General features: G+C 43.3%; 2 protein-coding genes across 8 annotated transcripts in view; one reads left to right on the top strand and one right to left on the bottom strand.

The window, feature by feature from the left end:
- LOC112251310 (exocyst complex component 2) overlaps positions 1 to 5,758 on the top strand; it is a 93,052-nt gene extending 87,294 nt beyond the window's left edge. For all 5 annotated transcript variants that reach the window (XM_024422230.2, XM_024422231.2, XM_024422232.2 and 2 more), the window contains one exon: positions 4,942 to 5,758. In XM_024422230.2, the coding sequence (XP_024277998.1) occupies positions 4,942 to 5,035 (94 nt within the window). In that variant the 3' untranslated portion in view covers positions 5,036 to 5,758. The remainder of the gene's footprint in view (positions 1 to 4,941) is intronic.
- Positions 5,759 to 12,502: 6,744 nt separating this feature from the next.
- LOC112251311 (interferon regulatory factor 4) lies at positions 12,503 to 24,126 on the bottom strand. 3 transcript variants are annotated; one of them, XM_024422237.2, is made up of 9 exons: positions 23,970 to 24,126; positions 23,487 to 23,703; positions 23,019 to 23,205; positions 22,406 to 22,488; positions 21,345 to 21,489; positions 20,584 to 20,682; positions 20,078 to 20,458; positions 17,682 to 17,794; positions 12,503 to 13,572 (listed from the first exon to the last, which is right to left on the bottom strand). In XM_024422237.2, the coding sequence occupies exons 2-9, from the start codon at positions 23,685 to 23,687 to the stop codon at positions 13,390 to 13,392; spliced, it is 1,392 nt and encodes a 463-aa protein (XP_024278005.1). In that variant the 5' UTR covers positions 23,688 to 23,703; positions 23,970 to 24,126; the 3' UTR covers positions 12,503 to 13,389. The 3 variants fall into 3 exon arrangements, with proteins under 3 accessions (XP_024278005.1, XP_024278004.1, XP_042178257.1); XM_024422236.2 differs by having other exon boundaries at positions 22,406 to 22,503; XM_042322323.1 differs by lacking the exons at positions 12,503 to 13,572; positions 17,682 to 17,794 and adding an exon at positions 17,829 to 19,385 and having other exon boundaries at positions 22,406 to 22,503.
- Positions 24,127 to 27,400: the final 3,274 nt, after the last annotated feature.

A 27,400-nucleotide genomic window follows, 5' to 3' on the forward strand; every position in this document is an offset into this window, starting at 1 on the left:
TGGCTAGCTAGCTGCGATGATCCAGTGTAATGGCCCTTGCGGCAGGAATCTGGTGATGTGGTGGAGAAAAGCAGTCTGATATGCTCTGGGTTGATATTGCGCTGTGCAGACTGGCAGGTATTGACCGATCTAAAGCTGGCTGGTGTCCGGGCTAAAGGTGAAGAGGGCTAGCCGTGGCCAACAGTGACTAGTAGCTAGTTAGCAGGCTAGCTTCTGATTGAGGTTCCAGTTATAACATCTAAAAATAGCAGATCTGTAACACACTGGGTGAGGCGAGTTGCAGGAAAGTATATTTAGATCGTAGGCGGAAAAAAATAACTGATAAAATGACTATTTACATGGGACAAGACAAGCACACGTCCGACTGCTACCCCATCTTGGATACAGCGCGATGGATTGGTATGCTACAGGAAGGTGGTCGCGTGTGTTTTCGAGGTCGAAGTCCTGAGTTTGAGTTTCCTTATGAGCTGAATCAGGGGGACATGGTACTCGCTAATCAAGCTAGACTGTGATCTACAGTTGCACGTAGCCCAACCGCTCAGCCCAACTGCAGTTGTAGAAGGCCTTTTTCAATAGTGCGGTGGGTTGGAATGCTTCAGGAGGGCGGTCACGCGTGTTTGCGAGGCAGAGGTCCTGAGTTCAAGTCTCGGTATAAGCTGGATCAGGGGGAATCAGTACTTGCTAAGCAAGCGGCCTTTACATTAACTTCCTGATCGCTTCCCTAAGGGCTTAAGCACATTTTTGTATTGTTTTATTTAACCTTGATTTAAGCAGGGAAATCTCATTGAGACCAATGCCTCTTTTCCAAGGAAGCCCTGCATGTACACAATCCGACTAATTTGCAACATTTACAAATACAAAATACTCTCATCAACTTACCAATCGCAGTTATAAAAAACAAGGCTGTGGCTAATGATCTGACTTTTTCAGGTTTTGACTTCAAGGATCACATTCTGCGCATGTGTAAAATGCAGGGCACCCTTTTAACCTGCAGAGAATAGGCTACTCAGACGAATGGTGCTCGTTTGGTACAGTTAGATCAAGTAGAATCAATGTCTGCAAGATCACAATGTTCACAGTATTCTACATAACAGAACCAAATATAATAGCATAGTTTAATGTTACTGTAAGACGAAAACACCAATTGTGAATGTATAATTCTTCAAGTTTTACCCATAGTAACCATTTGATCTCAATCAGTTTCATGGGGATATGCTTTTAGATCTTGAGTTATACCGTGTTAGTTCAAAGTAACCTACACTGTTGTTTTGAATGATGTACAGTGAGCGAATTTAAGAGCAGATGTGTTAGTAACAAAGTAGCCTACCTTTGTACTCTAGAAGTCGGAAGTTTACATAGACTTAGATTGGAGTCATTAAAACTTGTTTTTCAACCACTCCACAAATGTCTTGTTAACAAACTTTAGTTTTGGAAAGTCGGTTAGGACATCTACTTTGTGCATGACAGGAGTAATTTTTCCAACAATTGTTTACACACAAATGATTTCACTTATAATTCACTTTATCACAATTCCAGTGGGTCAGAAGTTTACATACACTAAGTGCCTTTAAACAGCTTGGATAAAAAGATTGAGGGGGCTGTTTTGTTAGACTTCAGTGCGGCTTTTGACAATATCGATCATCATCTGCTGCTGGAAAAACGTATGTGTTATGGCTTTACACCCCCTACTATATTGTGGGTAAAGAGTTACCTGTCTAACAGAACATAGAGGGTGTTCTTTAATGGAAGTCTCCCCAACATAATCCAGGTTAAATCAGAAATCCCCCAGGGCAGCTGTTTAGGCCCCTTACTTTTTTCAATCTTGGCTAATGACATGCCACTGCTTTGAGTAAAGCCAGTGTGTCTATGTATGCGGATGACTCAACGCTATACACATCAGCTACCACAGTGACTGAAATTACTGCAACACTTAACAAAGAGCTGCAGTTAGTTTCAGAATGGGTGGCAAGGAATACGTTTCAACCTAAATCTTTAAAAAACTAAAAGCATTGTATTTGGAACAAATCATTCACTAAACCCTAAACAACTAAACTGCTTGGAGTAACCCTGGATTGTAAACTGTCATGGTCAAAACATGTTGATACAACAGTAGCTAAGATGGGGAGAAGTCTGTCCATAATAAAGCGCTACTCTGCCAACTGTCAACAAGGCAGGACCTACAGGCCCTAGTTTTGTCACATCTGGACTACTGTTCAGTCGTGTGGTCAGGTGTCACAAAGAGAGACTTAGGAAATTTGCCAGCGCTGCTGGCCCTCAAATGTACACGGAGAGCTAACATTAATGATATGCATGGCAATCTCTCATGGCTTGAAGTGGAGGAGAGATTGACTTCATCACTACTTGTTTTTGTAAGGAGTGTTGACATTCTGAATGCACCGAGCTGTCTGTTTTAAACTACTAGCACACAGCTCTGACACCCATGCATACTCTAGAAGACATGCCACCAGAGGTCTCTTCATAATCCCCAAGTCCAGAACAGACTATGGGAGGTGCACAGTACTACATAGAGTCATGACTAAATGGAATTCTAATCCACATCAGCTAACTGATGCAAGCAGTAGAATCAGAGGGGGGGGGTGGATATGTGGTGGTGTGACAGTGTTATATGATGTACTGTTTTAGCTTTTGTTTTATGTGTAATACAAGTCTTAATGTGTTTGGAGTAGCTGTTGCCTTGGAAGCAGCTAATGGGGATCCCTAATAAAATACAAATACAAATAGTTTATTAACTTGATACACAGACAATGACTGCAATATTTACCATATTGAAGCAGAATGCATAAATATTAAATATGCACTATGCAGATATTGCTCTGACATTTCCTGGTTGCTGAAATACTAATAGTTCGCCTAATTTCAGTTTGACAAAACAAGCAAGTTTAGTGTAGAGAGTCATTGTACCATCTAAACCGCTGTGAAATATCTTTTCCATAACCAACAATATTGTATTTTCAACTGTTTGAAGCAACCATAAAACCATAAGTAAAATACGCAAAAATGAAACGTAAGAACAGGAAGCATAGAAAAAACACACATGGAACCGATCTACCGCTTCTTAGACTTGCTTTGAATGAGAATGATCTATAACTCACATTTCTATGTAAATTTGGTCGGGTCGCCTAAAAAGATCACCCAAATACAAAATTTTGGACACACATACTCATTCCTGGGTTTTTCTTTATTTTTTATATTTTCTACATTGTAGAATAATAGTGAAGACATCCAAACTATGAAATAACACCTATGGAATCATGTAGTAACCAAAAAAAGTGTTAAACAAATCAAAATATATTTTATATTTGAAAATCTTCAAAGTAGCCACCCTTTGCCTTGATGACCGCTTTGCTCACTCCTGGCATTCTCTCAACCAGCTCCATGAGGTAGTTACCTGGAATGCATTTCAATTAACAGGTGTTCCTTGTTAAAATATTTATTTCCTTCTTAATGTGTTTGAGCCAATCAGTTGTGTTGTGATGAGGTAGGGGTGGTATACGGAAGATAACCCTATTTGGTAAAAGACCAAGACCATATTATGGCAAGAACAGAGCAAATAAGCAAAGAGAAATGACAGTCCATCATTACTTTAAGACATGAAGGTCAGTCAATCCAGAACATTTCAAGAACTTTAAAAGAACCCATCAAGCGCTGTGATGAAACTGGCTCTGATGAGGACTGCCACAGGAAAGAAAGACCCAATGTTACCTTTGTTGCAGAGGATAAGTTCAGCCTCAGAAATTGCAGCCCAAATAAATGCTTCACAGAGGTCAAGTAACAGACATCTCAACATCAACTGTTCAGGGGGAGACTGCGTGAATCAGGCCTTCATGGTAGAATTGCTGCCAAGAAACCCTTATTAAAGGACACCAATAATAAGAAGAGACTGGCTTGGGCCAGAAACACAAGCAATGGACATTAGACTGGTGGAAATCTGTCCTTTGGTCTGATGAGTCCAAATTTGAGATTTTTGGTTCCAACCGCCGTGTCTTTGTGAGACACAGAGAAGGTGAACGGACGATCTCCACATGTGTGGTTCCCACCGTGAAGCATGGAGGGGGAGGTGTGATGGTGTGGGGCTGCTTTGCTGGTGACACTGTTTGGGATTTATTTAGAACTCAAGGCACACTTAACCAGCATGGCTACCACAGCATTCTGCAATGATACCCATTCCATCTGGTTTGGCTTAGTGGGTCTATCATTTGTTTTTCAACAGGAAAATGACCCAACACACCTCCAGGCTGTGTAAGGATGTTTTGACCAACAAGGAGTGTGATGGAGTGCTGCATCAGATGACCTGGCCTCTAAAATCATCCGACCTCAACCTAATTGAGATGGTTTGGGATGAGTTGGACCGCAGAGAGAAGGAAAAGCAGCCAACAGGTGCTCAGCATATGTGGGAACTCCTGTTGGAAAAGCATTCCAAGTGAAGCTGGTTGAGAGAATGCCAAGCGTGTGCAAATCTGTAACATATTTTTAGATTTGTTGAACACTTTGGTGACTACATGATTCCATATGTGTTATTTAATCATTTTGATATCTTCATTATTATTCTACAATGTAGAAAATATTTTTTTAAACAAAAAAAAACTTGAATGAATAAGTGTCCAAACTTTTGACTGGTACTGTACATATTGTAGCTTTGAATTTGAATATTCAATCAAATTTAAATATAATTTTAAAACTGAATGCAATTTTCAGTCAATTCAGTTTCAGATCCTGAAATAGAAGTTTAATTTATGAATTAAATTATTCAATTTGTGCATTACAAATTCAAAAATATTGAATTCAAAAACAGTTTTGGTTGGTACTGAAATATCTCCAGTTGCACCCTCATTTAATATCATGATTCTACCTCTTTCTTTCCCTGCTTCCATCTCTTTTTTTTCGTTCTTTCTCTCTGTCTCTGTCTCTCTGTCTCTGTAGGTTTCTCGAGGAGTTGCTAAATAGGTTTAAGAGCAGTATGCAGCTCCAACTCACCTGTTTCCAGCCCTCTAATGTCCAGCCTGTCAAGAGATGAGCCAAACGTCTGTACGTCTCTTCAACATTAATATAATGGCATTATAGTATCTCTATCTATCAAATAATTTGCAATGCCTATTTACTTGTCTCGATAAGCTTTCACAGCCTTTTGTTCAATTGTTATAAGATCTATAGTAGACTGGAAATTTGCCTTTTCTCACACTAATCACATTTTTTATCTTAGATATGTACACTAATTTGCTGAGGGGCAATTCCACGGCAACGGAATTATGCTTTTTTCACCTTAAAATCTATGCCAAAAAAAACATTGATTTCAAAACTTAAACAAACTCTACTACTCTTTGCACAGGGATGACTTTCAACAATCCACTGAAAAAATATACAAATTTAGTGGAAGAACTTTCCAGATGCAAACTTTGGTAACAGAATTGTGGTAAAATCTCCCTCAGGCTTTTATGCGGCAATGTTTTCCAAAAACCCAGTTAAATATCTGCTCCTAATTAAGATTGAAAGACGTCTGCAGAAATCACCTTTGAAATGACACCTTGAGTTTGATCAAATCTATTTTGGTTATTGAAATACAGTAAGTGAAGTGGATTTACACCTGGTTATAGAATTAAAGTAATGAACAAACTAATGTCATGGGTCCCTGATCTGTACTATACAGAAATGCATAATTATGGATTTGAATGTCATTCACCTAATGTTTCACAAGTTTGGACATCACAGTAGAGTACAGTACAGTACAATAAAGCACAGCAGAGTAGAGTATAGTTAAGTACATACAGTGGGGCAAAAAGGTATTTAGTCAGCCACCAATTGTGCAAGTTCTCCCACATTGCCAACAAAGGGTATATAACAAAGTATTGAGATAAACTTTTGTTATTGACCAAATACTTATTTTCCACCATAATTTGCAAATAAATTCATTATAAATCCTACAATGTGATTTTCTGGATTTTTTTTCTCATTTTGTCTGTCATAGTAGAAGTGTACCTATGATGAAAATTACAGGCCTCTCTCATCTTTTTAAGTGGGAGAACTTGCACAATTGGTGGCTGACTAAATACTTTTTTGCCCCACTGTACGTCAATGATAGATTCAGATTTGGTCCGTTCCATCTGTCGTTAACATCAAGGCCAGGGTGGACTGACCAACTTTCAACTACTTTTCAACGTCCATGGACGTCTCGTGTCGGTCAGTGCTCAGTGAGTGAGGCTGCTGGTTACAGTCAATTAAAAATTGAGGGGGCTGATGGGTAGGTGTCAGTAAGAGCTGGGAGAGGTGACATAACTTGAGATGAGAGAGAGAGGCAAAGAGAGGAAGGGGTTGCTGAACATAACAGTATGCCAGTGGAAGGAATGACAGTAGCAGGGCACCCAACTGTGGTTTGTGACTATTGAGATTTCCCATTGTAGTCAATTCAGTTGCTGTAATTCTGGTAGATGTTTTTGTAATTGTTTTTGAGTTTTAATCACTTAATAATTCATAAACAAAATTGCTATCAGTAAAATCACTATAATTAATGATACAGTATGTGGGTATTTGGTAACAGAATTACAAGGCAATATTTCTTCAAATTAAAGACGGGAAAACAATTCCTCCAAAACTAAATATAAGTGTTGATATTAGTTGGCAGGGTAATTTACATCAACATTATTGTGTTTTGATGTATTTATAATATATTTTAAGACGTTTTCTGATAGATGTTGTTTTTAAGACCCCTTTTCCATCTGTTTATCCAGAAATCAAAGCATTTACTTATGCCTCATTTTTAAGATGGAAAATGGCTGAAAAAGGTATCTATGACTTAATTTGCCAATAATATTGACTCTTAACTTTCATTTGACACTCAATCTTATATGGTCCTATAAACTTAATGTTTTGGTGCTCATGGGTTCTTTTTGATGGAAAGACCCAGAGTAATTACATGGTTAATCTGGGCAGTCCCTCTACTGTAGAATCATGCTAATTATAATATTGTTAGATGGCCGCTCATCTAGCAATCAGCATCCAGTCCCTTTTGGCTAGGCTGGTTTTAGAGGCAGGACTGTCTCTACTCTCTCCTGCTAAGAAATATGGCAGAGCCAGCCAACAGCTCTCTGAATGTTCATAAAGAAACTGCAGGTGTGTCATTATGTGTTATATGTGGAATTTGTGTGAAAATGTTTCAGTGCTGTTCTGTCCTCAAATTAAAAGACCTGCCAATTAAAATACACATTTAAATTGATTCTGTTCTTGTGACCTGTCACTTTTCACCTTATCACTGTAACATACTACCTTATTGAATGGTTTATTACACATTGCTGCCATTGTCATATCTACTCACACCCTACCCAACCCCTCACTCAGACCATACAGTGTCCTTGACCTTGATTAGGCTTGTCCCATAGAAGGTTGTGCAGAGACAGTGAATGAGTGAACGTTAGAGAGACATCTCTGTCCCATAGACGGTAGAACCCCAGCCATAGATTAGCCACTGCATCAATTCAGGAGATCATTGCACTCACAGCTCACACATAGTCTGGCACTAGTATAGGGTAGGGCCAGTTAGACAGGGATGGGGTGTTAGTAGAGTGGGGTAGGGTAGGAAGTTGTGAACCGTTCTGCAAGATAGACAGCAAGAGGAGTGGTCTATGCTAATTCCATACTGGCTGTAAAAAAATATAGGACAGATTCGGTTGTAGGTGGATGGTTGCGGTTTTGCAGTATTTATGTGGTCGTATGTTTTAACCTTTATTTAACTAGGCAAGTCAGTTAAGAACAAATTCTTATTTACAATGAGGGCCTACACCGGCCAAACTCAGACGACGCTGGGCCAATTGTGCGCCGCCCTATGTGACTCCCAATCACGACCAGTTGTTATACAGCTTGAATGTCAGACATTGTAGTAGTAGATACAGTGGGGCAAAAAAGTATTTAGTCAGCCACCAATTGTGCAAGTTCTCCCACTTAAAAAGATGAGAGAGGCCTGTAATTTTCATCATAGGTACACTTCAACTATGACAGACAAAATTAGAAAAAAAATCCAGAAAATCACATTGTAGGATTTATAATGAATTTATTTGCAAATTATGGTGGAAAATAAGTATTTGGTCAATAACAAAAGTTTATCTCAATACTTTGTTATATACCCTTTGTTGGCAATGACAGAGGTCAAACGTTTTCTGTATGTCTTCACAAGCTTTTCACACACTGTTGCTGGTATTTGGCCCATTCCTCCATGCAGATCTCCTCTAGAGCAGAGATGTTTTGGGGCTGTTGCTGGGCAACACAGACTTTCAACTCCCTCCAAAGATTTTCTATGGGGTTGAGATCTGGAGACTGGCTAGGCCACTCCAGGACCTTGAAATGCTTCTTACGAAGCCACTCCTTCATTGCCCGGGCGGTGTGTTTGGGATCATTGTCATGCTGAAAGACCCAGCCACATTTCATCTTCAATGCCCTTGCTGATAGAAGGAGGTTTTCACTCAAAATCTCACGATACATGGCCCCATTCATTATTTCCTTTACACGGATCAGTCATCCTGGTCCCTTTGCAGAAAAACAGCCCCAAAGCAAGATGTTACCACCCCCTTGCTTCACAGTAGGTATGGTGTTCTTTGGATGCAACTCCGCATTCTTTGTCCTCCAAACACGACGAGTTGAGTTTTTACCAAAAAGTTATATTTTGGTTTCATCTGACCATATGACATTCTCCCAATCTTCTGGATCATCCAAATGCTCTCTAGCAAACTTCAGACGGGCCTGGACATGTACTGGCTTAAGCAGGGGGACACGTCTGGCACTGCAGGATTTGAGTCCCTGGCGGCGTAGTGTGTTACTGATGGTAGGCTTTGTTACTTTGGTCACAGCTCTCTGCAGGTCATTCACTAGGTCCCCCCGTGTGGTTCTGGGATTTTTGCTCACCGTTCTTGTGATCATTTTGACCCCACGGGGTGAGATCTTGCGTGGAGCCCCAGATCGAGGGAGATTATCAGTGGTCTTGTATGTCTTCCATTTCCTAGTAATTGCTCCCACTGTTGATTTCTTCAAACCAAGCTGCTTACCTATTGCAGATTCAGTCTTCACAGCCTGGTGCAGGTCTACAATTTTGTTTCTGGTGTCCTTTGACAGCTCTTTGGTCTTGGCCATAGTGGAGTTTGGAGTGTGACTGTTTGAGGTTGTGGACAGGTGTCTTTTATACTGATAACAAGTTCAAACAGGTGCCATTAATACAGGTAACGAGTGGAGGACAGAGGAGCCTCTTAAAGAAGAAGTTACAGGTCTGTGAGAGCCAGAAATCTTGATTGTTTGTAGGTGACCAAATACTTATTTTCCACCATTATTTGCAAATAAATTCATAAAAATCCTACAATGTGATTTTCTGGATTTTTTTTCTCATTTTGTCTGTCATAGTTGAAGTGATGAAAATTACAGGCCTCTCTCATCTTTTTAAGTGGGAGAACTTGCACAATTGGTGGCTGACTAAATACTTTTTTGCCCCACTGTACATGCTGCCACACCCTTGACTCTCATGAGTTGTGCCATGGGGTTAGCTCAGGGGGTTTTACCATAAAAGATAGTAACATTTTACACACATTCACGAGTGATTATGAAAACATCACTCATTACCAGACAACTCAGCACAAAACTCAATCGGGACTTGAATAGCCTACCAGCAATAGCCTACACTACAAAAGAATGCGGACACCTGCTTGTCGAACATCTCATTCCAAAATCATGGGCATTAATATGGAGTTGGTCCCCCTTTGCTGCTGTAAAAGCCTCCGCTCTTCTGGGAGGCTTTCCACTAGATGTTGGAACATTGCTGTGGGAACTTGCTTCCATTCAGCCACAAGCATTAGTGAAGTCGGGCACTGATGTTGGGTGATTAGGCCTGGCTCGCAAAAACATTTCTGTATGGACCTTGCTTTGTGCCCTGGAGCATTATCATACGGAAACAGGAAAGGACCTTCCCAAAACTGTTGCCACAAAGTTTGAACTAAGGGGCCTAGCCTGAACCATGAAAAACATCCCCAGACCATTATTCCTCCTCCATCAAACTTTACAGTTGGCACTATACACTGGGGCAGGTAGCGTTCTCTTGGCATCCGCCAAACACAGATTCGTCCGTCGGACTGCCAGATGGTGAAGCGTGATTCATCACTCCAGAGAACACGTTTCCACTGCTCCAGAGTCCAATAGCGGCAAGCTTGGCATTGCGCATGGTGATCTTAGGCTTGTGTCTGGCTGCTCAGCCATGATAACCCATTTCATGAAGCTCCCAACAAACAGTTCTTCTGCTGAATTTGCTTCCAGAGATGGTTTGGAACTCGATAGTGAGTGTTGCAACCAAGGACAGATGATTTTGACAAGCGTCAGCACTTGCCGGTACTGTTCTGTGAGCTTGTGTGGCCTACCACTTTGCAGCTGAGCCGTTATTGCTCCTAGACCTTTTCACTTTTTCACAATAACAGCACTTACAGTTGACCAGGGCAGCTCTAGCAGGGCAGACATGTTACGAACTGACTTGTTGGAAAAGTACTGTAGCATCCTATGACGGTGCCACAATGAAAGTCAGTGAGCTCTTCAGTACAGGCCAATCTCCTGGCAGTGTTTGTCTATGGAGATTGCATGGCTCTGCACTCATTTTTATACACCTGTCAGCATGGGTGTGGCTGAAATAGCCAAATCCAAGAATTTAGCCGCTAATCTAACCAAAAATTATAATAAAATATGAGATTGAAATGTTCTTATCGACAAAACAAACCCAAAAATGTGCTAATCTTCTCATTGCCACTATCAACTGATCGAGAAAAAGCAAAGCCAAATTGCATCATGTGAGCTACATTATCATCAGCAGAACCATAACCCCAGACAGGGGACATGATCATCAGCAGCACCATAACCCCAGGCCAGGCAGGGGACATTATCATCAGCAGCACCATAACCCCAGGCCAGGCAGGGGACATTATCATCAGCAGAACCATAACCCCAGGCCAGGCAGGGGACATTTCATCAGCAGCACCATAACCCCAGGCAGGGGACATTATCATCAGCAGAACCATAACCCCAGGCCAGGCAGGGGACATTATCATCAGCAGAACCATAACCCCAGGCCAGGCACGGGACATTATCATCAGCAGAACCATAACCCCAGGTCAGGCAGGGGACATTATCATCAGCAGAACCATAACCCCAGGCCAGACAGGGGACATTATCATCAGCAGAACCATAACCCCAGGCGAGGCAGGGGAAAAGCCATTTAGACTGCGGTTGTTTTGATTCTCTCTTCTTTCTGGTCTGTTCTAAACTTAGTGTCCACCCACGGATTCATTCACATCAGCAGTATGTTCAAAGCCCTCAGGTCTCATCCTTCCACAACCGGTACTGTTTACAGCCGGAGACGTGAGGTGGGGAGGGGAGTTTTTACACCACACTGTTCCATTTGGGACGCAGGTGAAAACATGTTTACATCAATCAAGGTGGATTCTTTGAAATAGGTGATTTTGGTAATAAGGCTGTAATGGGAAGAACCACAGGTTACATAGGGATTGCGTAGGTAGGTGGTGGAACAAATGGTCAGACAAGTTCATTTATTTTCTTTGATCATTCTTATCAGACATCTTATAAACCTGTTGTATGGTGTCTCATCCTTAAGGGTGGTTCAACTCTGTCCTTCCTTACAATGGTACACCTGTTCACTAATGGTTGTTATACATATCAGTGTAATTTAGAAGACTTTTTAATCTATAACCATTTCCCCCAAAAAATATAGTACATTGTTACTATTACATATATTACAGCATATTACAATTGAAAGTACTACCCAGTCTTATTTACTTTATCAGTACTACCCAGTCTTGTTTACTCTATCAGTCAGCCAGTGATTGAGAATTCTACTCAGGGTTTTTCACTGTTCTTCCATGGAAATTGAAATGTAGTCAGCGCATGTAGAGGCACCCCAGGAAACACTTGTATCAGTTCTAAACGCTAAGGCTCTTAGGGCCCCGTTGGGATGGAAAGAGTGGCCAACCTCTTCCTCTTCCCCTGGTGATGTCATCACACATTGTTTATGACAGCGTTCTCCTGTGAGTGTGTTTGATTAACCAGCGTCATCCTGCATCTGAACCAGGCTTCCTGTAAACAGACGCACAAAAGCACACACACACACACGTAAACACATGCACACATCCGAAGGATGTCACTTCACCACAAATCCCTTGTCTAACATGAGCCCTCTAGCTATTTGATTGAGTGTCTATGTATGTCTCAAAAAATGCACAATTTTTGCGTTGGTACAATTTTTTATTTTTCTATTACAGAACATGTTCCGTATGTATGACAGACTGAGCTTATTGAAGGGTTCAGCATGCTAGTCAGTGTTTCAGTGTGGTTCAATCTCACTGAGTTTATCGAAGATTCAGCATGCTAGTCAGTGTTTCAGTGTGGTTCAATCTCACTGAGTTTATCGAAGATTCAGCATGCTAGTCAGTGTTTCAGTGTGGTTCAATCTCGCTGAGTTTATCGAAGATTCAGCATGCTAGTCAGTGTTTCAGTGTGGTTCAATCTCGCTGAGTTTATCGAAGATTCAGCATGCTAGTCAGTGTTTCAGTGTGGTTCAATCTCACTGAGTTTATCGAAGATTCAGCATGCTAGTCAGTGTTTCAGTGTGGTTCAATCTCACTGAGTTTATCGAAGATTCAGCATGCTAGTCAGTGTTTCAGTGTGGTTCAATCTCAGAGGCCGTCTTTGGTCATCTCTATTACAGTATTCCTTATTATTCAGTATTGATGCTGGGAAATCTACATACAGTAGTAGCAACAGTAGTCAGGTAAAATGTCTAACATAGTTACAGAAGAAATTGAGCAAACACAATTAAGCACATAAAAAAACATGTCAATACAATCACTACAGCTGTCAGTTCTTTTGCTGTCAGAAAGTTGACGTTGAAACACAAAATCTCAATCAAGTTTGAGTCTCTACGGCCAAAGGACGGCTCCCTGAGTTGTTGAAATCAAGTTTGTTCCAAATCAAATTTGGAACATTGATTCCCTTGAGTCCTTACAACACACAAACACATCTACAATATACAACTATCTGTTACAATCTCTTCAGTGGTCCCGGGGTATGTTCCTCCATAGCCTGGCTTGGTTCAATTCAGTCTGGCCTGGCTTGTTTCAGTCTGGCCTGGCTAGGTTCAGTTCAGTCTGGCTTGGTTCAGTTCAACCTGGGTTGGTTCAGTTTGTCTTGGATTGGAGTGGCATAGTTCTGCTTCGGCTTTGAGTGAAATCTGGGATCCAGAGTACAGGGAAACAACTCTCCTCCTCTCCCCAGGCTTTCTCCCATCTCCTCCTCTCCCCATATCCTGCCCCGCAGTCTGACTGTGATCAGAGCTGGCCAAATATGTCAGTCCTGCAGGGTGTTGCTATGGTGATGCGTGATGACCCTCTGGTAGTCCTCGGTTAAAGCAGGTGTCATGCTGTGTTCCGTGACCCCTGGGAGGGAGAGGTCGTAGCTGCGGTAGTAGTGTCCGCTGGTCTGCTGGTGCTGGGTGTAGTATAGGAGTTGCCTGGCAAACATGGGCTCCACCTGCAGGGACGGAGGGGAACAGCAGGGATCAGTACTGGTGTCACTGGGAGCCGGTGGTAATGGGGCATAGCCACGGGACGTAGGGGCGCTGAGGGAGCTGCAGCAACCCCTGATAAATACCCCCCCGAAAAATGTTTTTTACTAAATTTATACATTACCGTTCAAAAGTTGAACGACAGTTTTCAGCTGTGCTAACAGAATTTCAAAAGGGTTTTCTCATGATCAATTAGCCTTTTAAAATGATAAACTTGGATTAGCTAACACAACGTGCCATTGGAACACAGGAGTTATGGTTGCTGGTAAGGGGCCTCTGTACGCCTATATAGATATTCCATTCAAAATCAGCCGTTTCCAGCTGCAATGGTCATTTACAACATTAACAATGTTTACACTGTATTTCTGATCAATTTCATGTTATTTTAATGGACAAAAAATGTCCTTTTCTTTCAAAAACAAGGACATTTCGAAGTGACCCCAAACTTTTGAATGGTAGTGTATATACAGTACCAGTCAAAAGTTTGGACATACCTACTCATTCAAGGGTTTTTCTTTTGACTATTTACTACGTTGTAGAATAATAGTGAAGACATCAAAACGATGAAATAACACATATAACACTACATGATTCCATTTGTGTTATTTCATAGTTTTGATGTCTTCACTATTATTCTACAATGTAGAAAACAGTACAAATAAAGAAAAACCCTGGAATGAGTAGGTGTGTCCAAACTTTTGACTGGTACTGTATATTTAACAAAAAAATTGTGCACTAGGCCTTTATTACTCCTGTATTAGGGTAGACAATTACCTGTCATCAGAGCAGTGATAATGCCACCTTTCTTCTCTTTGCATTGTTGGGAAGGGCCCGTAAGTAAGTGTTTCCCTGTTAGTCTACACCAGTGGTGGAAAAAGTACCCAACTGTCATACTTGAGTATGAGTATAGATCTCTTAATAGAAAGTTCCTCAAGTAAAAGTGAAAGTCACCCAGTAAAATACTACTTTAGTAAAAGTCTAAAAGTATTTGGTTCTAAATATACTTAAGTATCAAACGTAAATGTCAGCTCTGAAATATACTTAAGTATCAAAAGTAAATGTCAGCTCTGAAATATACTTAAGTATCAAAAGTAGAAATATAAATCATTTCAAAATCCTTATATTAAGCAAAGCAGACGACACCATTTTCTTGTTTTAAAAATGTACGATTAGCCAGGGGCACACCCCAACACTCAGATATCATTTACAGATAGCTAGGGGCACACCCCAACACTCAGATATAATTTACAGATAGCTAGGGGCACACCCCAACACTCAGATATCATTTACAGATAGCTAGGGGCACACCCCAACACTCAGATATCATTTACAGATAGCTAGGGGCACACCCCAACACTCAGATATCATTTACAGATAGCTAGGGGCACACCCCAACACTCAGATATCATTTACAGATAGCTAGGGGCACACCCCAACACTCAGATATCATTTACAGATTACAACACTCAGATATCATTTACAGATAGCTAGGGGCACACCCCAACACTCAGATATCATTTACAGATAGCTAGGGGCACACCCCAACACTCAGATATCATTTACAGATAGCTAGGGGCACACCCCAACACTCAGCTAGGGCACACCCCAACACTCAGATATCATTTACAGATAGCTAGGGGCACACCCCAACACTCAGATATCATTTACAGATAGCTAGGGGCACACCCCAACACTCAGATATCATTTACAGATAGCTAGGGCACACCCCAACACTCAGATATCATTTACAGATAGCTAGGGGCACACCCCAACACTCAGATATCATTTACAGATAGCTAGGGGCACACCCCAACACTCAGATATCATTTACAGATAGCTAGGGGCACACCCCAACACTCAGATATCATTTACAGATAGCTAGGGGCACACCCCAACACTCAGATATCATTTACAGATAGCTAGGGGCACACCCCAACACTCAGATATCATTTACAGATAGCTAGGGGCACACCCCAACACTCAGATATCATTTACAGATAGCCAGGGGCACACCCCAACACTCAGATATCATTTACAGATAGCTAGGGGCACACCCCAACACTCAGATATCATTTACAGATAGCTAGGGGCACACCCCAACACTCAGATATCATTTACAGATAGCTAGGGGCACACCCCAACACTCAGATATCATTTACAGATAGCTAGGGGCACACCCCAACACTCAGATATCATTTACAGATAGCTAGGGGCACACCCCAACACTCAGATATCATTTACAGATAGCTAGGGGCACACCCCAACACTCAGATATCATTTACAGATAGCTAGGGGCACACCCCAACACTCAGATATCATTTACAGATAGCTAGGGGCACACCTCAACACTCAGATATCATTTACAGATAGCTAGGGGCACACCCCAACACTCAGATATCATTTACAGATAGCTAGGGGCACACCCCAACACTCAGATATCATTTACAGATTAGGGGCACACCCCAACACTCAGATATCATTTACAGATAGCTAGGGGCACACCCCAACACTCAGATATCATTTACAGATAGCTAGGGGCACACCCCAACACTCAGATATCATTTACAGATAGCTAGGGCACACCCCAACACTCAGATATCATTTACAGATAGCTAGGGGCACACCCCAACACTCAGATATCATTTACAGATAGCTAGGGGCACACCTCAACACTCAGATATCATTTACAGATAGCTAGGGGCACACCCCAACACTCAGATATCATTTACAGATAGCTAGGGGCACACCCCAACACTCAGATATCATTTACAGATAGCTAGGGGCACACCCCAACACTCAGATATCATTTACAGATAGCTAGGGGCACACCCCAACACTCAGATATCATTTACAGATAGCTAGGGGCACACCCCAACACTCAGATATCATTTACAGATAGCTAGGGGCACACCCCAACACTCAGATATCATTTACAGATAGCTAGGGGCACACCCCAACACTCAGATATCATTTACAGATAGCTAGGGGCACACCCCAACACTCAGATATCATTTACAGATAGCTAGGGGCACACCCCAACACTCAGATATCATTTACAGATAGCTAGGGGCACACCCCAACACTCAGATATAATTTACAGATAGCTAGGGGCACACCCCAACACTCAGATATCATTTACAGATAGCTAGGGGCACACCCCAACACTCAGATATCATTTACAGATAGCTAGGGGCACACCCCAACACTCAGATATCATTTACAGATAGCTAGGGGCACACCCCAACACTCAGATATCATTTACAGATAGCTAGGGGCACACCCCAACACTCAGATATCATTTACAGATAGCTAGGGGCACACCCCAACACTCAGATATAATTTACAGATAGCTAGGGGCACACCCCAACACTCAGATATAATTTACAGATAGCTAGGGGCACACCCCAACACTCAGATATCATTTACAGATAGCTAGGGCACACCCCAACACTCAGATATCATTTACAGATAGCTAGGGGCACACCTCAACACTCAGATATCATTTACAGATAGCTAGGGGCACACCCCAACACTCAGATATAATTTACAGATAGCTAGGGGCACACCCCAACACTCAGATATCATTTACAGATAGCTAGGGGCACACCCCAACACTCAGATATCATTTACAAATGATGCATTTGTGTTTAGTGAGTCAGAGTCAGTAGGGATGCCACGTGTTATCTTGATAAGTGTGTCAATTGGACCATTTTCCTGTCCTGCTAAGCATTCATCATGTAACGAGTACTTTTGAGTGTCAGGGAAATGTATGCTGTAAAAAGTACATTATTTTCTTTAGGAATGTAGTGAAGTAAAAGTGAAAGTTGTCAAAAATATAAAAAGTAAAGTACAGATACCCAAAAAACGACTTAAGATATACTTTAAAGTATTTTTACTTATGTACTGTGTACTTATGTACTGTGACAAACACAGTTTGATTTTAGTAGAATGGAGGGAGGTTAGGGGGTGGAGAGAGGGCCAGGATTAGGGGATGGGGTTTGGATAAAGTAGAGAGAGTGGCTGAATACAGGTAGTAGAGGTCATATTAATATTAGGTGATAGTTATATACTGTACCTGTACAGTGAGGGTCCTCCTCTGTCTCTGTGGGTCCAGACACTCGTCTCCAAAACTCAGCAGCACCTGGAGACGTGGAGGGGGCCGGCCGTGGAGGGCATAGCCCTGCAGCTCTGGTAGACAGAGAAATAAGTGGTTAATAGGGTCTAGATGGTTAAGTTAGGTACAGAGGTGAGACGTGGTGGGCATAGCCCTGCAGCTCTGAGACAAACAGGGAGGGAGGTGAGGTGAGGTGGAGATGGTTAGATTAGGTACAGAGGAGAGACGTGGTGGGCATAGCCCTGCAGCTCTGAGACAAACAGGGAGGGAGGTGAGGTGAGGTGAGGGGGAAATGGTTAGATTAGGTACAGAGGAGAGACGTGGTGGGCATAGCCCTGCAGCTCTGAGACAAACAGGGAGGGAGGTGAGGTGAGGGGGAAATGGTTAGATTAGGTACAGAGGAGAGACGTGGTGGGCATAGCCCTGCAGTTCTGAGACAAACAGGGAGGGAGGGAGGGAGGTGAGGTGGAAATGGCTAGATTAGGTACAGAGGAGAGACGTGGTGGGCATAGCCCTGCAGCTCTGAGACAAACAGGGAGGGAGGTGAGGTGAGGTGGAAATGGTTAGATTAGGTACAGAGGAGAGATGTGGTGGGCATAGCCCCGCAGCTCTGAGACAAACAGGGAGGGAGGGAGGTGAGGTGGAGATGGTTAGATTAGGTACAGAGGAGAGACGTGGTGGGCATAGCCCCGCAGCTCTGAGACAAACAGGGAGGGAGGTGAGGTGAGGTGGAGATGGTTAGATTAGGTACAGAGGAGAGAAGTGGTGGGCATAGCCCTGCAGCTCTGAGACAAACAGGGAGGGAGGTGAGGTGAGGTGGAGATGGTTAGATTAGGTACAGAGGAGAGATGTGGTGGGCATAGCCCTGCAGCTCTGAGACAAACAGGGAGGGAGGTGAGGTGGAAATGGTTAGATTAGGTACAGAGGAGAGACGTGGTGGGCATAGCCCTGCAGCTCTGAGACAAACAGGGAGGGAGGTGAGGTGAGGTGGAAATGGTTAGATTAGGTACAGAGGAGAGACGTGGTGGGCATAGCCCTGCAGCTCTGAGACAAACAGGGAGGGAGGTGAGGTGAGGTGGAAATGGTTAGATTAGGTACAGAGGAGAGATGTGGTGGGCATAGCCCTGCAGCTCTGAGACAAACAGGGAGGGAGGTGAGGTGAGGTGGAAATGGTTAGATTAGGTACAGAGGAGAGACGTGGTGGGCATAGCCCTGCAGCTCTGAGACAAACAGGGAGGGAGGTGAGGTGAGGTGAGGTGGAGATGGTTAGATGAGGTACAGAGGAGAGACGTGGTGGGCATAGCCCTGCAGCTCTGAGACAAACAGGGAGGGAGGTGAGGTGAGGTGGAAATGGTTAGATTAGGTACAGAGGAGAGATGTGGTGGGCATAGCCCTGCAGCTCTGAGACAAACAGGGAGGGAGGTGAGGTGAGGTGGAGATGGTTAGATTAGGTACAGAGGAGAGACGTGGTGGGCATAGCCCTGCAGCTCTGAGACAAACAGGGAGGGAGGTGAGGTGAGGTGGAGATGGTTAGATTAGGTACAGAGGAGAGACGTGGTGGGCATAGCCCCGCAGCTCTGAGACAAACAGGGAGGGAGGTGAGGTGAGGTGGAAATGGTTAGATTAGGTACAGAGGAGAGATGTGGTGGGCATAGCCCTGCAGCTCTGAGACAAACAGGGAGGGAGGTGAGGTGAGGTGGAGATGGTTAGATTAGGTACAGAGGAGAGACGTGGTGGGCATAGCCCCGCAGCTCTGAGACAAACAGGGAGGGAGGTGAGGTGAGGTGGAGATGGTTAGGTACAGAGGAGAGGTGTGGAGGGGGCCTACTGTGAAGGTCATAGCCCTGCAGCTCCGAGACAAACAGGGAGGGAGAGAGGTGAGGTAGAGATGGATAGGTAGAGAGGACAGATTGCAGGGAGGGAGAAAGAGGATTCGATCTAGAGGGTAGGGTTGTGTATATAGATTGGTTCGCAGGGAGGGGACATTGGGTCGATAAAGGGTTAATACATTTTGGTCAAAGGGAATTCTTATGAGCTGGTGTGGTGGTGACTTTACAGGTTGTGTGACTGGATGGAAACCCCTGGTTCTATATGCAAATTAGACCAATCAGGCTGAACACATCTGTGGTAGGTGGGTGGGGATGAGGTCACTACTGTGTGTCATGTGTCATTCTTAAAAGTGTGTGTTGGGGATTATGGAGGTAATCTCATCATATTTCAAGGAAATGAGGACGTATCTGCTTCCTGTTCATGACCAGGAAACAGCATGATGACAGAGAGTGGTTTGGTTTGCCAGTGAATGTGACACGTGCGTGGGTGCATGCCCGCCTGCCTGCTTGCAGTGTACGTTAACTCACCTGCAAAGTAGTCCTGTGTATGCAGTAGTTTACAGGTGTGTTCTCTCTCCAGCTTGTTGGGTTTATCTCCGTAGGGCGATAACCCTCCCTCCCAGAACACTCTCTCCTGGCACAGCCGCCGAGCGTAGAGGCCATCTGGGGCCATCCATAGCAGCACGCCCCTCTCCAGGGTACCACCAGGGGGGCTGGGGGGGCACTCCTCCCCCCTCCCCAGGGCTGGGAGGCTGTCCAGGGGTAGGGGCACCAGGTCTGGACCTCCAGTGGGGGAATAGAGCTTGTCGTCTGGGGAGCAGGGAGTGATGCGACAGCCTTCAGGACTAGAGGTGGTCACCTCCCTCCACAATGAGTCCCGGTAGAACACTGACACATGTAACCGCATATCTGGGGTGGAGGAGGGAGTAATGGTCAGAGCTAACACAATATTATACCAATTACGTGGAACAAAATATATTATTGGCAAGTCATACGTGAAGTAAATAAGTGTGTGTGTACACTATATATTGTACCTGAGAGTGCCTCGGCTGATCTCATGCTGGTGTCCAGTGTGAAGGGGGAGGGCTGGCCATCAGTAGGGTAGGTGTAGAAGGACCCTGTGATCTGGTACCCTGCAAACACAGAGAGACAGTACCTTAATAAAGGCACTTATTCCAACACACAACAGAACAGCATACACACAAATATCATGGGTCGAATCGACAATCACGTGAAAAGCAAGTTATTTGAGCAATGTCAAGTTAGTATGTAGGCCCATGTGAACATAACTCCCACCGCCTGAATAGCTGGTTGACCCTCACCAACTGGGCCACCTGGTCCACGATACATTTTCTAATTCATAGTGCATAGTCTATCGTCCTAGAACGGAAAATTGCTCTTTACACTCTCTGCACACACTCATATCCTGACTCTTTCATTTACATATTTCCCCCACCGCACATCATCCTGTAAAAAAATAGTTTATTCATTTATACATCTCTACATACATCATTTATAATGTAACTTAGTGTTTATAGTGTAGCTTGTGTTTCTTAGCTTACAGTCTACATAGTGTACATACCACATGGATTTGTGTAAACTCTGCTTCTACATACAGTATGTTGTCTGTATATCCTGTTTATCGTGGCTGCACCAATTCACCAAGTCAAATTCCTGTACATGCAAATGTATTTGGTGAATAAAGGTGATTCTGACTACGCATCTACACACCCTAAATTACATTCTCTCATACAAACAAACATGGATGCTGTGGTATTGGTGGTATTGGGCCTACCGTTGTCCATGCTGGGGCCCTGGGCCCAGGGTAGGCTGCGTGAGGGGTAGGAACACTGGGCATAGGGCAGCTCAGGGAGCGAGGTCTGCTCTGGAAGATAGTCCCTCATCCAGCCTCGCTCTGCACTGGACATGTACCCAGACATCTACACACATAGAGACAGGGATATACCTCTCAGTCAACCATCACATCTACACACATAGAGACAGGGATATACCTCTCAGTCAACCATCACATCTACACACATAGAGACAGGGATATACCTCTCAGTCAACCATCACATCTACACACATAGAGACAGGGATATACCTCTCAGTCAACCATCACATCTGCACACATAGAGACAGGGATATACCTCTCAGTCAACCATCACATCTACACACATAGAGACAGGGATATACCTCTCAGTCAACCATCACATCTGCACACATAGAGACAGGGATATACCTCTCAGTCAACCATCACATCTGCACACATAGAGACAGAGATTTGTGCAGCTGTCTCGCTCTCTCTCTCGCGCACACACACACACAAACACATACACACACACACACGCACGCAGTGTTGGGAGTAGTGAACTACATGTAGTTCAACTAGTAATTTATCTAGTAGTAGCTTAGTGGGAGTTGAACTATGTTCAAATGTAGATAGTGTTTTTAGTAGTTAATTACTTTTTTTGCCATGTAGCTAACTATTGGAACTACACAACTTTTTTTGCAAAAAGAAAAGATGGGTGAAGTAGAGAATTTCCTTTCTTTTTTAGCATCAGACATGGCTAATTCTCACTTTAAACACAGTTTGTGTTAAATAGGCTAAATGACACATTCTGTTAATATCTGTCTCCAGAGTGATCCGTCTTGCAATCTGTATTCTATGCCATTTGACATGTAGTTTTGATACTTTTTCACAGTAACTTTAGTTAAACTATATGTTTCTTAAGGGGAGCTTTAGTGTAGCTTAACTTCTTCCAGTGTGAAGTAATTGGTTAACTATATTTCTGAATATCTTCCCCAACACTACACACACACACACACACACACACACACCCTTGTAATAGTTACCTGAGTCTGTAGGGCGGGGTAGGAGGGGTGCATGGGATAGCTCGGGGGAGTCTGCGGGCTGCCACCATCCTCCTGTTTGGATCCTGATAGCAAGAAATCTGTTACACAGGAGGAATAATTGAAACAAAACACAGACACACACACATTCATTGTGCTCTCAATGTTCATGAGAGAATAATACCTTCATTATTACACATGCACAAGTATAATCAGGACTTTATCCTACAGTTGGCTGTAACTAATTCACAGTGTCTTGTGGTTTGGCAGCCTGATTATCCAGCATACTGATGTGTATTTGTACAGAACTCACTGGCCCCTATCAAAACCCTATCAAAACCCCTACCCCCTATCAAAACCCAATCACCCCCCTTTTACAAAAAACCCATCGGGGCATTCAGTGAGTGGGTGGCATCTCTGTTTCCTACTGAATGGTGGTGTACAGTATGTGATAAAAACAAGAAGTTGATTTTATAACTTTCGATAACTTGTTTTCATCCTTTTCATTCATACAACTACCGTTTATTGCATGTATTGGAATGCCACTTAAATGTATAGAATACTGGGTAGAATTTTCTAGAATTTTCTAGAATTTATAGAATATAATTATACTGACGTCTCTTGGCGCCCTCGGGTATAATCCGGTAGACTTTGTAGGGGTCTGAGATGTCCAGTTGACTCTTTTCCACGAGCTCTTCGAAATCGTTACTTTTGTTGAGTGCGCACCGCAGGCGCGTCTTCCACGTAGGTGGGTCAGGTTTGTCGATGCCCTCGCGAAACTTGCCCTTAAACAGCGCCCAAGCCTGCAGGAATGTCACACAAAGCTGAGCCGTGAGATATGGGTAACGAATCACCGGTGCAGTTGTGAATGAGTTGAAGACAAGTCCTGTGCTTCTGGGATTTGGCACAACCTACCCAAAGCGCACGAACTGAACTCATCTAATAGTCTAATAGTTATGTTTGCAACCAACACAACTAAATGTCCAATATTTTGGTCAAGTGTATATTACACATCTCTAACAAATGCAGTGCGTAAATGCAACAGCTGAGAGACATTCCGTTGAGGCCCCGTATAATACAGTACCTTGAAGAGAGCGGCATCCTCGTCCCGGTTGTAGTCCTGCTTGCCTGCGTGCTTCCACGGTATCCTGAAGATGCTCTTGTCGTCGTTCTCCCACACGAGGCCTGCGTACTTCCCGGTGTCAACCTGCTCGATCAGCCACGAGCGGAGCTTCCCGTTTCCACAGCTCACTGTAGACATGCCGTAGTCCGAATCCGGATTCATCTCTAGCCAAGAGACACTGTAGACAAGCACTCAGATATTTAGTCTCCAAATGATCCAGCACACATACATTTTCCTAAAAATGTCTGCAAAAATATTATGGCTAGATTTTTTTTATGTCAAATTGTTTGCGTAAACTTGCAGCTCAATTATGTACATTTTATTAAAATAATTCAATAATAGGCTACATTCACTTTTGAAAAAGTTTAATTGGATGTGAACTTATCTTTTGCTGCAGGTAGCCTATATGTTTTAGAGGGAGCAGAGCAAGTGTCCATGACTTACCTCTGAAACTCGAAACCCCTTTGAGTTTTGAAATCAATCAGTCTCGAAAGATCATAATGCAGCGTGACAACTTAACTTAAATCATAGTTGTGGAGTGGGCGGGGCGAGTAGAGAGATGTGCACCTGCTACGTTCTGTGAACCTTATCTGCGCAAACCTCCCGTAAACAGCAGGGGGAAGTCCTCACCGGACACCCGCAATCCTGGAAAGTGGGAAAATCTATTCACCGTAGTAGAGAGCAAAACAATTCTTTGAAGTTATATAAACCCATGTAATGGGCTAAATATAAGCATACATCCTGCCAGTGATATTTTATGTTCATGATACAAATCAAGCATACATCCTGCCAGTGATATTTTATGCTCATGATACAAATCGGTTGGCCTAATTCCCTGTCCAAGAAGTGCAATTGATATAGCCTCAAGGATTGGGAAAACTCAAAATTAGCCTGAAGATGTAAGAAGCATACTGGGTGCCTAATTCTTCAACTGAGGCATATTGCAAAAAAAGTAAGTAGCCTAGGTATAATCATTGTAATTACTAAAGTCATGGGGTAATGATGATTGTAATAAAGAATATTGCCTTCCTGTGGAGAACAAATTGAAATGTAGCTGAGCTTGCAAAGTCATATACCACTTGAAAACAGTAGACACGTTTTGTTTCTTTTTAAATAACATGTCAGAATGGTCAATAAAAAACTATCTTGAAAATACATACAATCAAAATGATGTTGGTCTATAAAGATGCAGTGCTGAGTTTCATATAATAATTACACACAAAGCACACACACACACCCACACAACACTCACAGAAAGAGGAGCATGTGTATGGAGAGGGGTGAAGGAGATCAAATGAGAGGAGTACCTGTGTCTTGGTGTGGATTACATTTAGCCTGTAGTAAAGTATGTTTGCTGTGCTGTCAGATTGATTGCTCTTCCATGTTGCTGTGACAGTTAGGGGGAAAGGAGCCCATGTTGAAGAAGACCCCAATCACACACAGGGACCACTGAGAAATCCCCTTGTGACAGCATTCACATTTGCAAACATATGACCCATATCATATTTTTGACAACTTGGAATTTTGCACATTTGCTTCCAGCAAAGTTGGTCGATTAAAAGTTGGTTGACTATGAATATGGAACTCAAGTCCAGCTCATATCTATGCAGTGAGACAAAGGGATTGGCTGGGCGTTGCGTGAGTGACAGGTGTCTGGCTGGAGACATGGGGTCATGTGTTGCTGGTGCCGTGGCCGTTGCTATGGAGTCACTGATGGTCTGAGACTTTGGCAACAGAAGGGCTCCAATCTCCTCTTCATCGTTGAAAGGGTTCTTCTCGTACCTGTCCTTAAACCATAACCTACACCGCATCCGGAAAGTATTCAGACCCCTTGACTTTTTCCACATTTTGTTCAATTACAGCCTTATGGAATAAATACATTTTTGTTCCTCATTAATCTACACACAATACCCCAGAATGACAAAGTGAAAACAGATTTTTTTTTTAAATGTTTGCAACAGAAATAACCTATTTACATAAGTATTCAGACCCTTGCTATGAGTCTCAAAATTGAGCTCAGGTGCATTTCCATTGATCATCCTTTCTACAAATTGATTGGTGTCCACCTGTGGTAAATTCAATTGATTGGACATGATTTGGAAAGGCACACACCTGTCTATATAAGAGCCCAAAGTTGACAGTGCATGTCAGAGCAAAAACTAAGCCATGAGGTCGAAGGAATTGTCCGTAGATTGTTTCGAGGCACAGATCTGGGAATGGGTAGCAAAAACATTCTGCAGCGTTGAAGGTCCCCAAGAACACAGTGGCCTCCATCATTCTTAAATGGAGGAAGTTTGGAACCACCAAGACTCTTCCTAGAGCTGGCTGCCGGGCCAAACTGAGCAATCAGGGGAGAAGGGCCTTGGTCAGGGAGGTGACCAAGAACCTGATGGTCACTCTGACAGAGCTCCAGAGTTCCTCTGTAGAGATGTGAGAACCTTCCAGAAGGACAACCATCTCTGTAGCACTCTATCAATCAGTCCTTTATGGTAGAGTTGCCAGACAGAAGCCACTCCTCAGTAAAATGCACACGACAGCCCGATTGACGTGTGCCAAAAGGCACCTAAAGGACTCTCAGACCATGAGAAACAATATTATCTGATCTGATGAAACCAAGATTGACTAGTCAGGATCCAGGGAAAGATGAACGGAGCAAAGTACAGAGAGATCATTGATGAAAACCTGCTCCAGAGCACTCAGTACATCAGACTGGGGTGAATGTTCACCTTCCAACAGAACAACGACCCTAAGCACACAGCCAAGACAACGCAGAAGTGGCTTCAGGACAAGTCTCAATGTCCTTGAGTGGCCCAGCCAGAGCCCGGCCTTAAACCCGATCTAACATCTCTGGAGAGAACTGAAAATAGCTGTGCAGCGACACTCCTCATCGAACCTGACAGAGCTTGAGAGGATCTGCAGAGAAGAATGGGAGAAAGTCCCCAAATGCATGTGTGCCAAGCTTGTAGCGTCATAACCAAGAAGACTCAAGACTGTAATCGCTGCCAAAGGTGCTTCAACAAAGTACTGAGTAAAGGGTATGAATACCTTTTGCTTTGTTATTATGGGGTATTGTTTGTAGATTAATTGTCACGGTCATCATATGGAGGAGAGCAAGGCGCAGCGTGGTAAGCGTACATACTTCTTTAATGAAAGAAAGAACACTGAACAAACTATACAAAACAACAAAACAAACCGTGAAGCTAGTATGGCTAGTGCAGACAGGCAACTAAACATAGAATAAGAACCCACAAACTATCCAAGGAATATGGCTACCTAAATATGGTCCCCAATCAGAGACATCGATAAACAGCTGCCTCTGATTGAGAACCAATCTAGGCAACCATAGACATATAAACACCTAGACTTACAAAAACCCCTAGACATACAAAACCCCTAAACAATACAAACAGTGCAGCTATTCCCTCCGCAAGGCTTTCAAACAAGCTAAGCGTCAGTACAGAGACAAAGTAGAATCTCAATTCAACGGCTCAGACACAAGAGGCATGTGGCAGGGTCTACAGTCAATCACGGACTACAGGAAGAAATCCAGCCCAGTCACGGACCAGGATGTCTTGCTCCCAGGCAGACTAAATAACTTTTTTGCCCGCTTTGAGGACAATACAGTGCCACTGACACGGCCTGCAATGAAAACATGCGGTCTCTCCTTCACTGCAGCCGAGGTGAGTAAGACATTTAAACATGATAACCCTCGCAAGGCTGCAGGCCCAGACGGCATCCCCAGCCGCGCCCTCAGAGCATGCGCAGACCAGCTGGCCGGTGTGTTTACGGACATATTCAATCAATCCCTATACCAGTCTGCTGTTCCCACATGCTTCAAGAGGGCCACCATTGTTCCTGTTCCCAAGAAAGCTAAG

This window comes from Oncorhynchus tshawytscha, linkage group LG05 (genome assembly GCF_018296145.1).
Source record: "Oncorhynchus tshawytscha isolate Ot180627B linkage group LG05, Otsh_v2.0, whole genome shotgun sequence".
NCBI lineage: Eukaryota > Metazoa > Chordata > Actinopteri > Salmoniformes > Salmonidae > Oncorhynchus > Oncorhynchus tshawytscha.

Coding starts and splice junctions, on each gene's coding strand:
- LOC112251311 (XM_024422236.2), bottom strand. CDS start 23,687: ATGAATCCGGATTCGGACTACGGCATGTCTACAGTGAGCTGTGGAAAC. Junction 23,206..23,486: donor AGGATGCCGCTCTCTTCAAG/GTACTGTATTAT, acceptor ACATTCCTGCAG/GCTTGGGCGCTGTTTAAGGG. Junction 20,683..21,344: donor GGGCCCCAGCATGGACAACG/GTAGGCCCAATA, acceptor CTGTGTTTGCAG/GGTACCAGATCACAGGGTCC.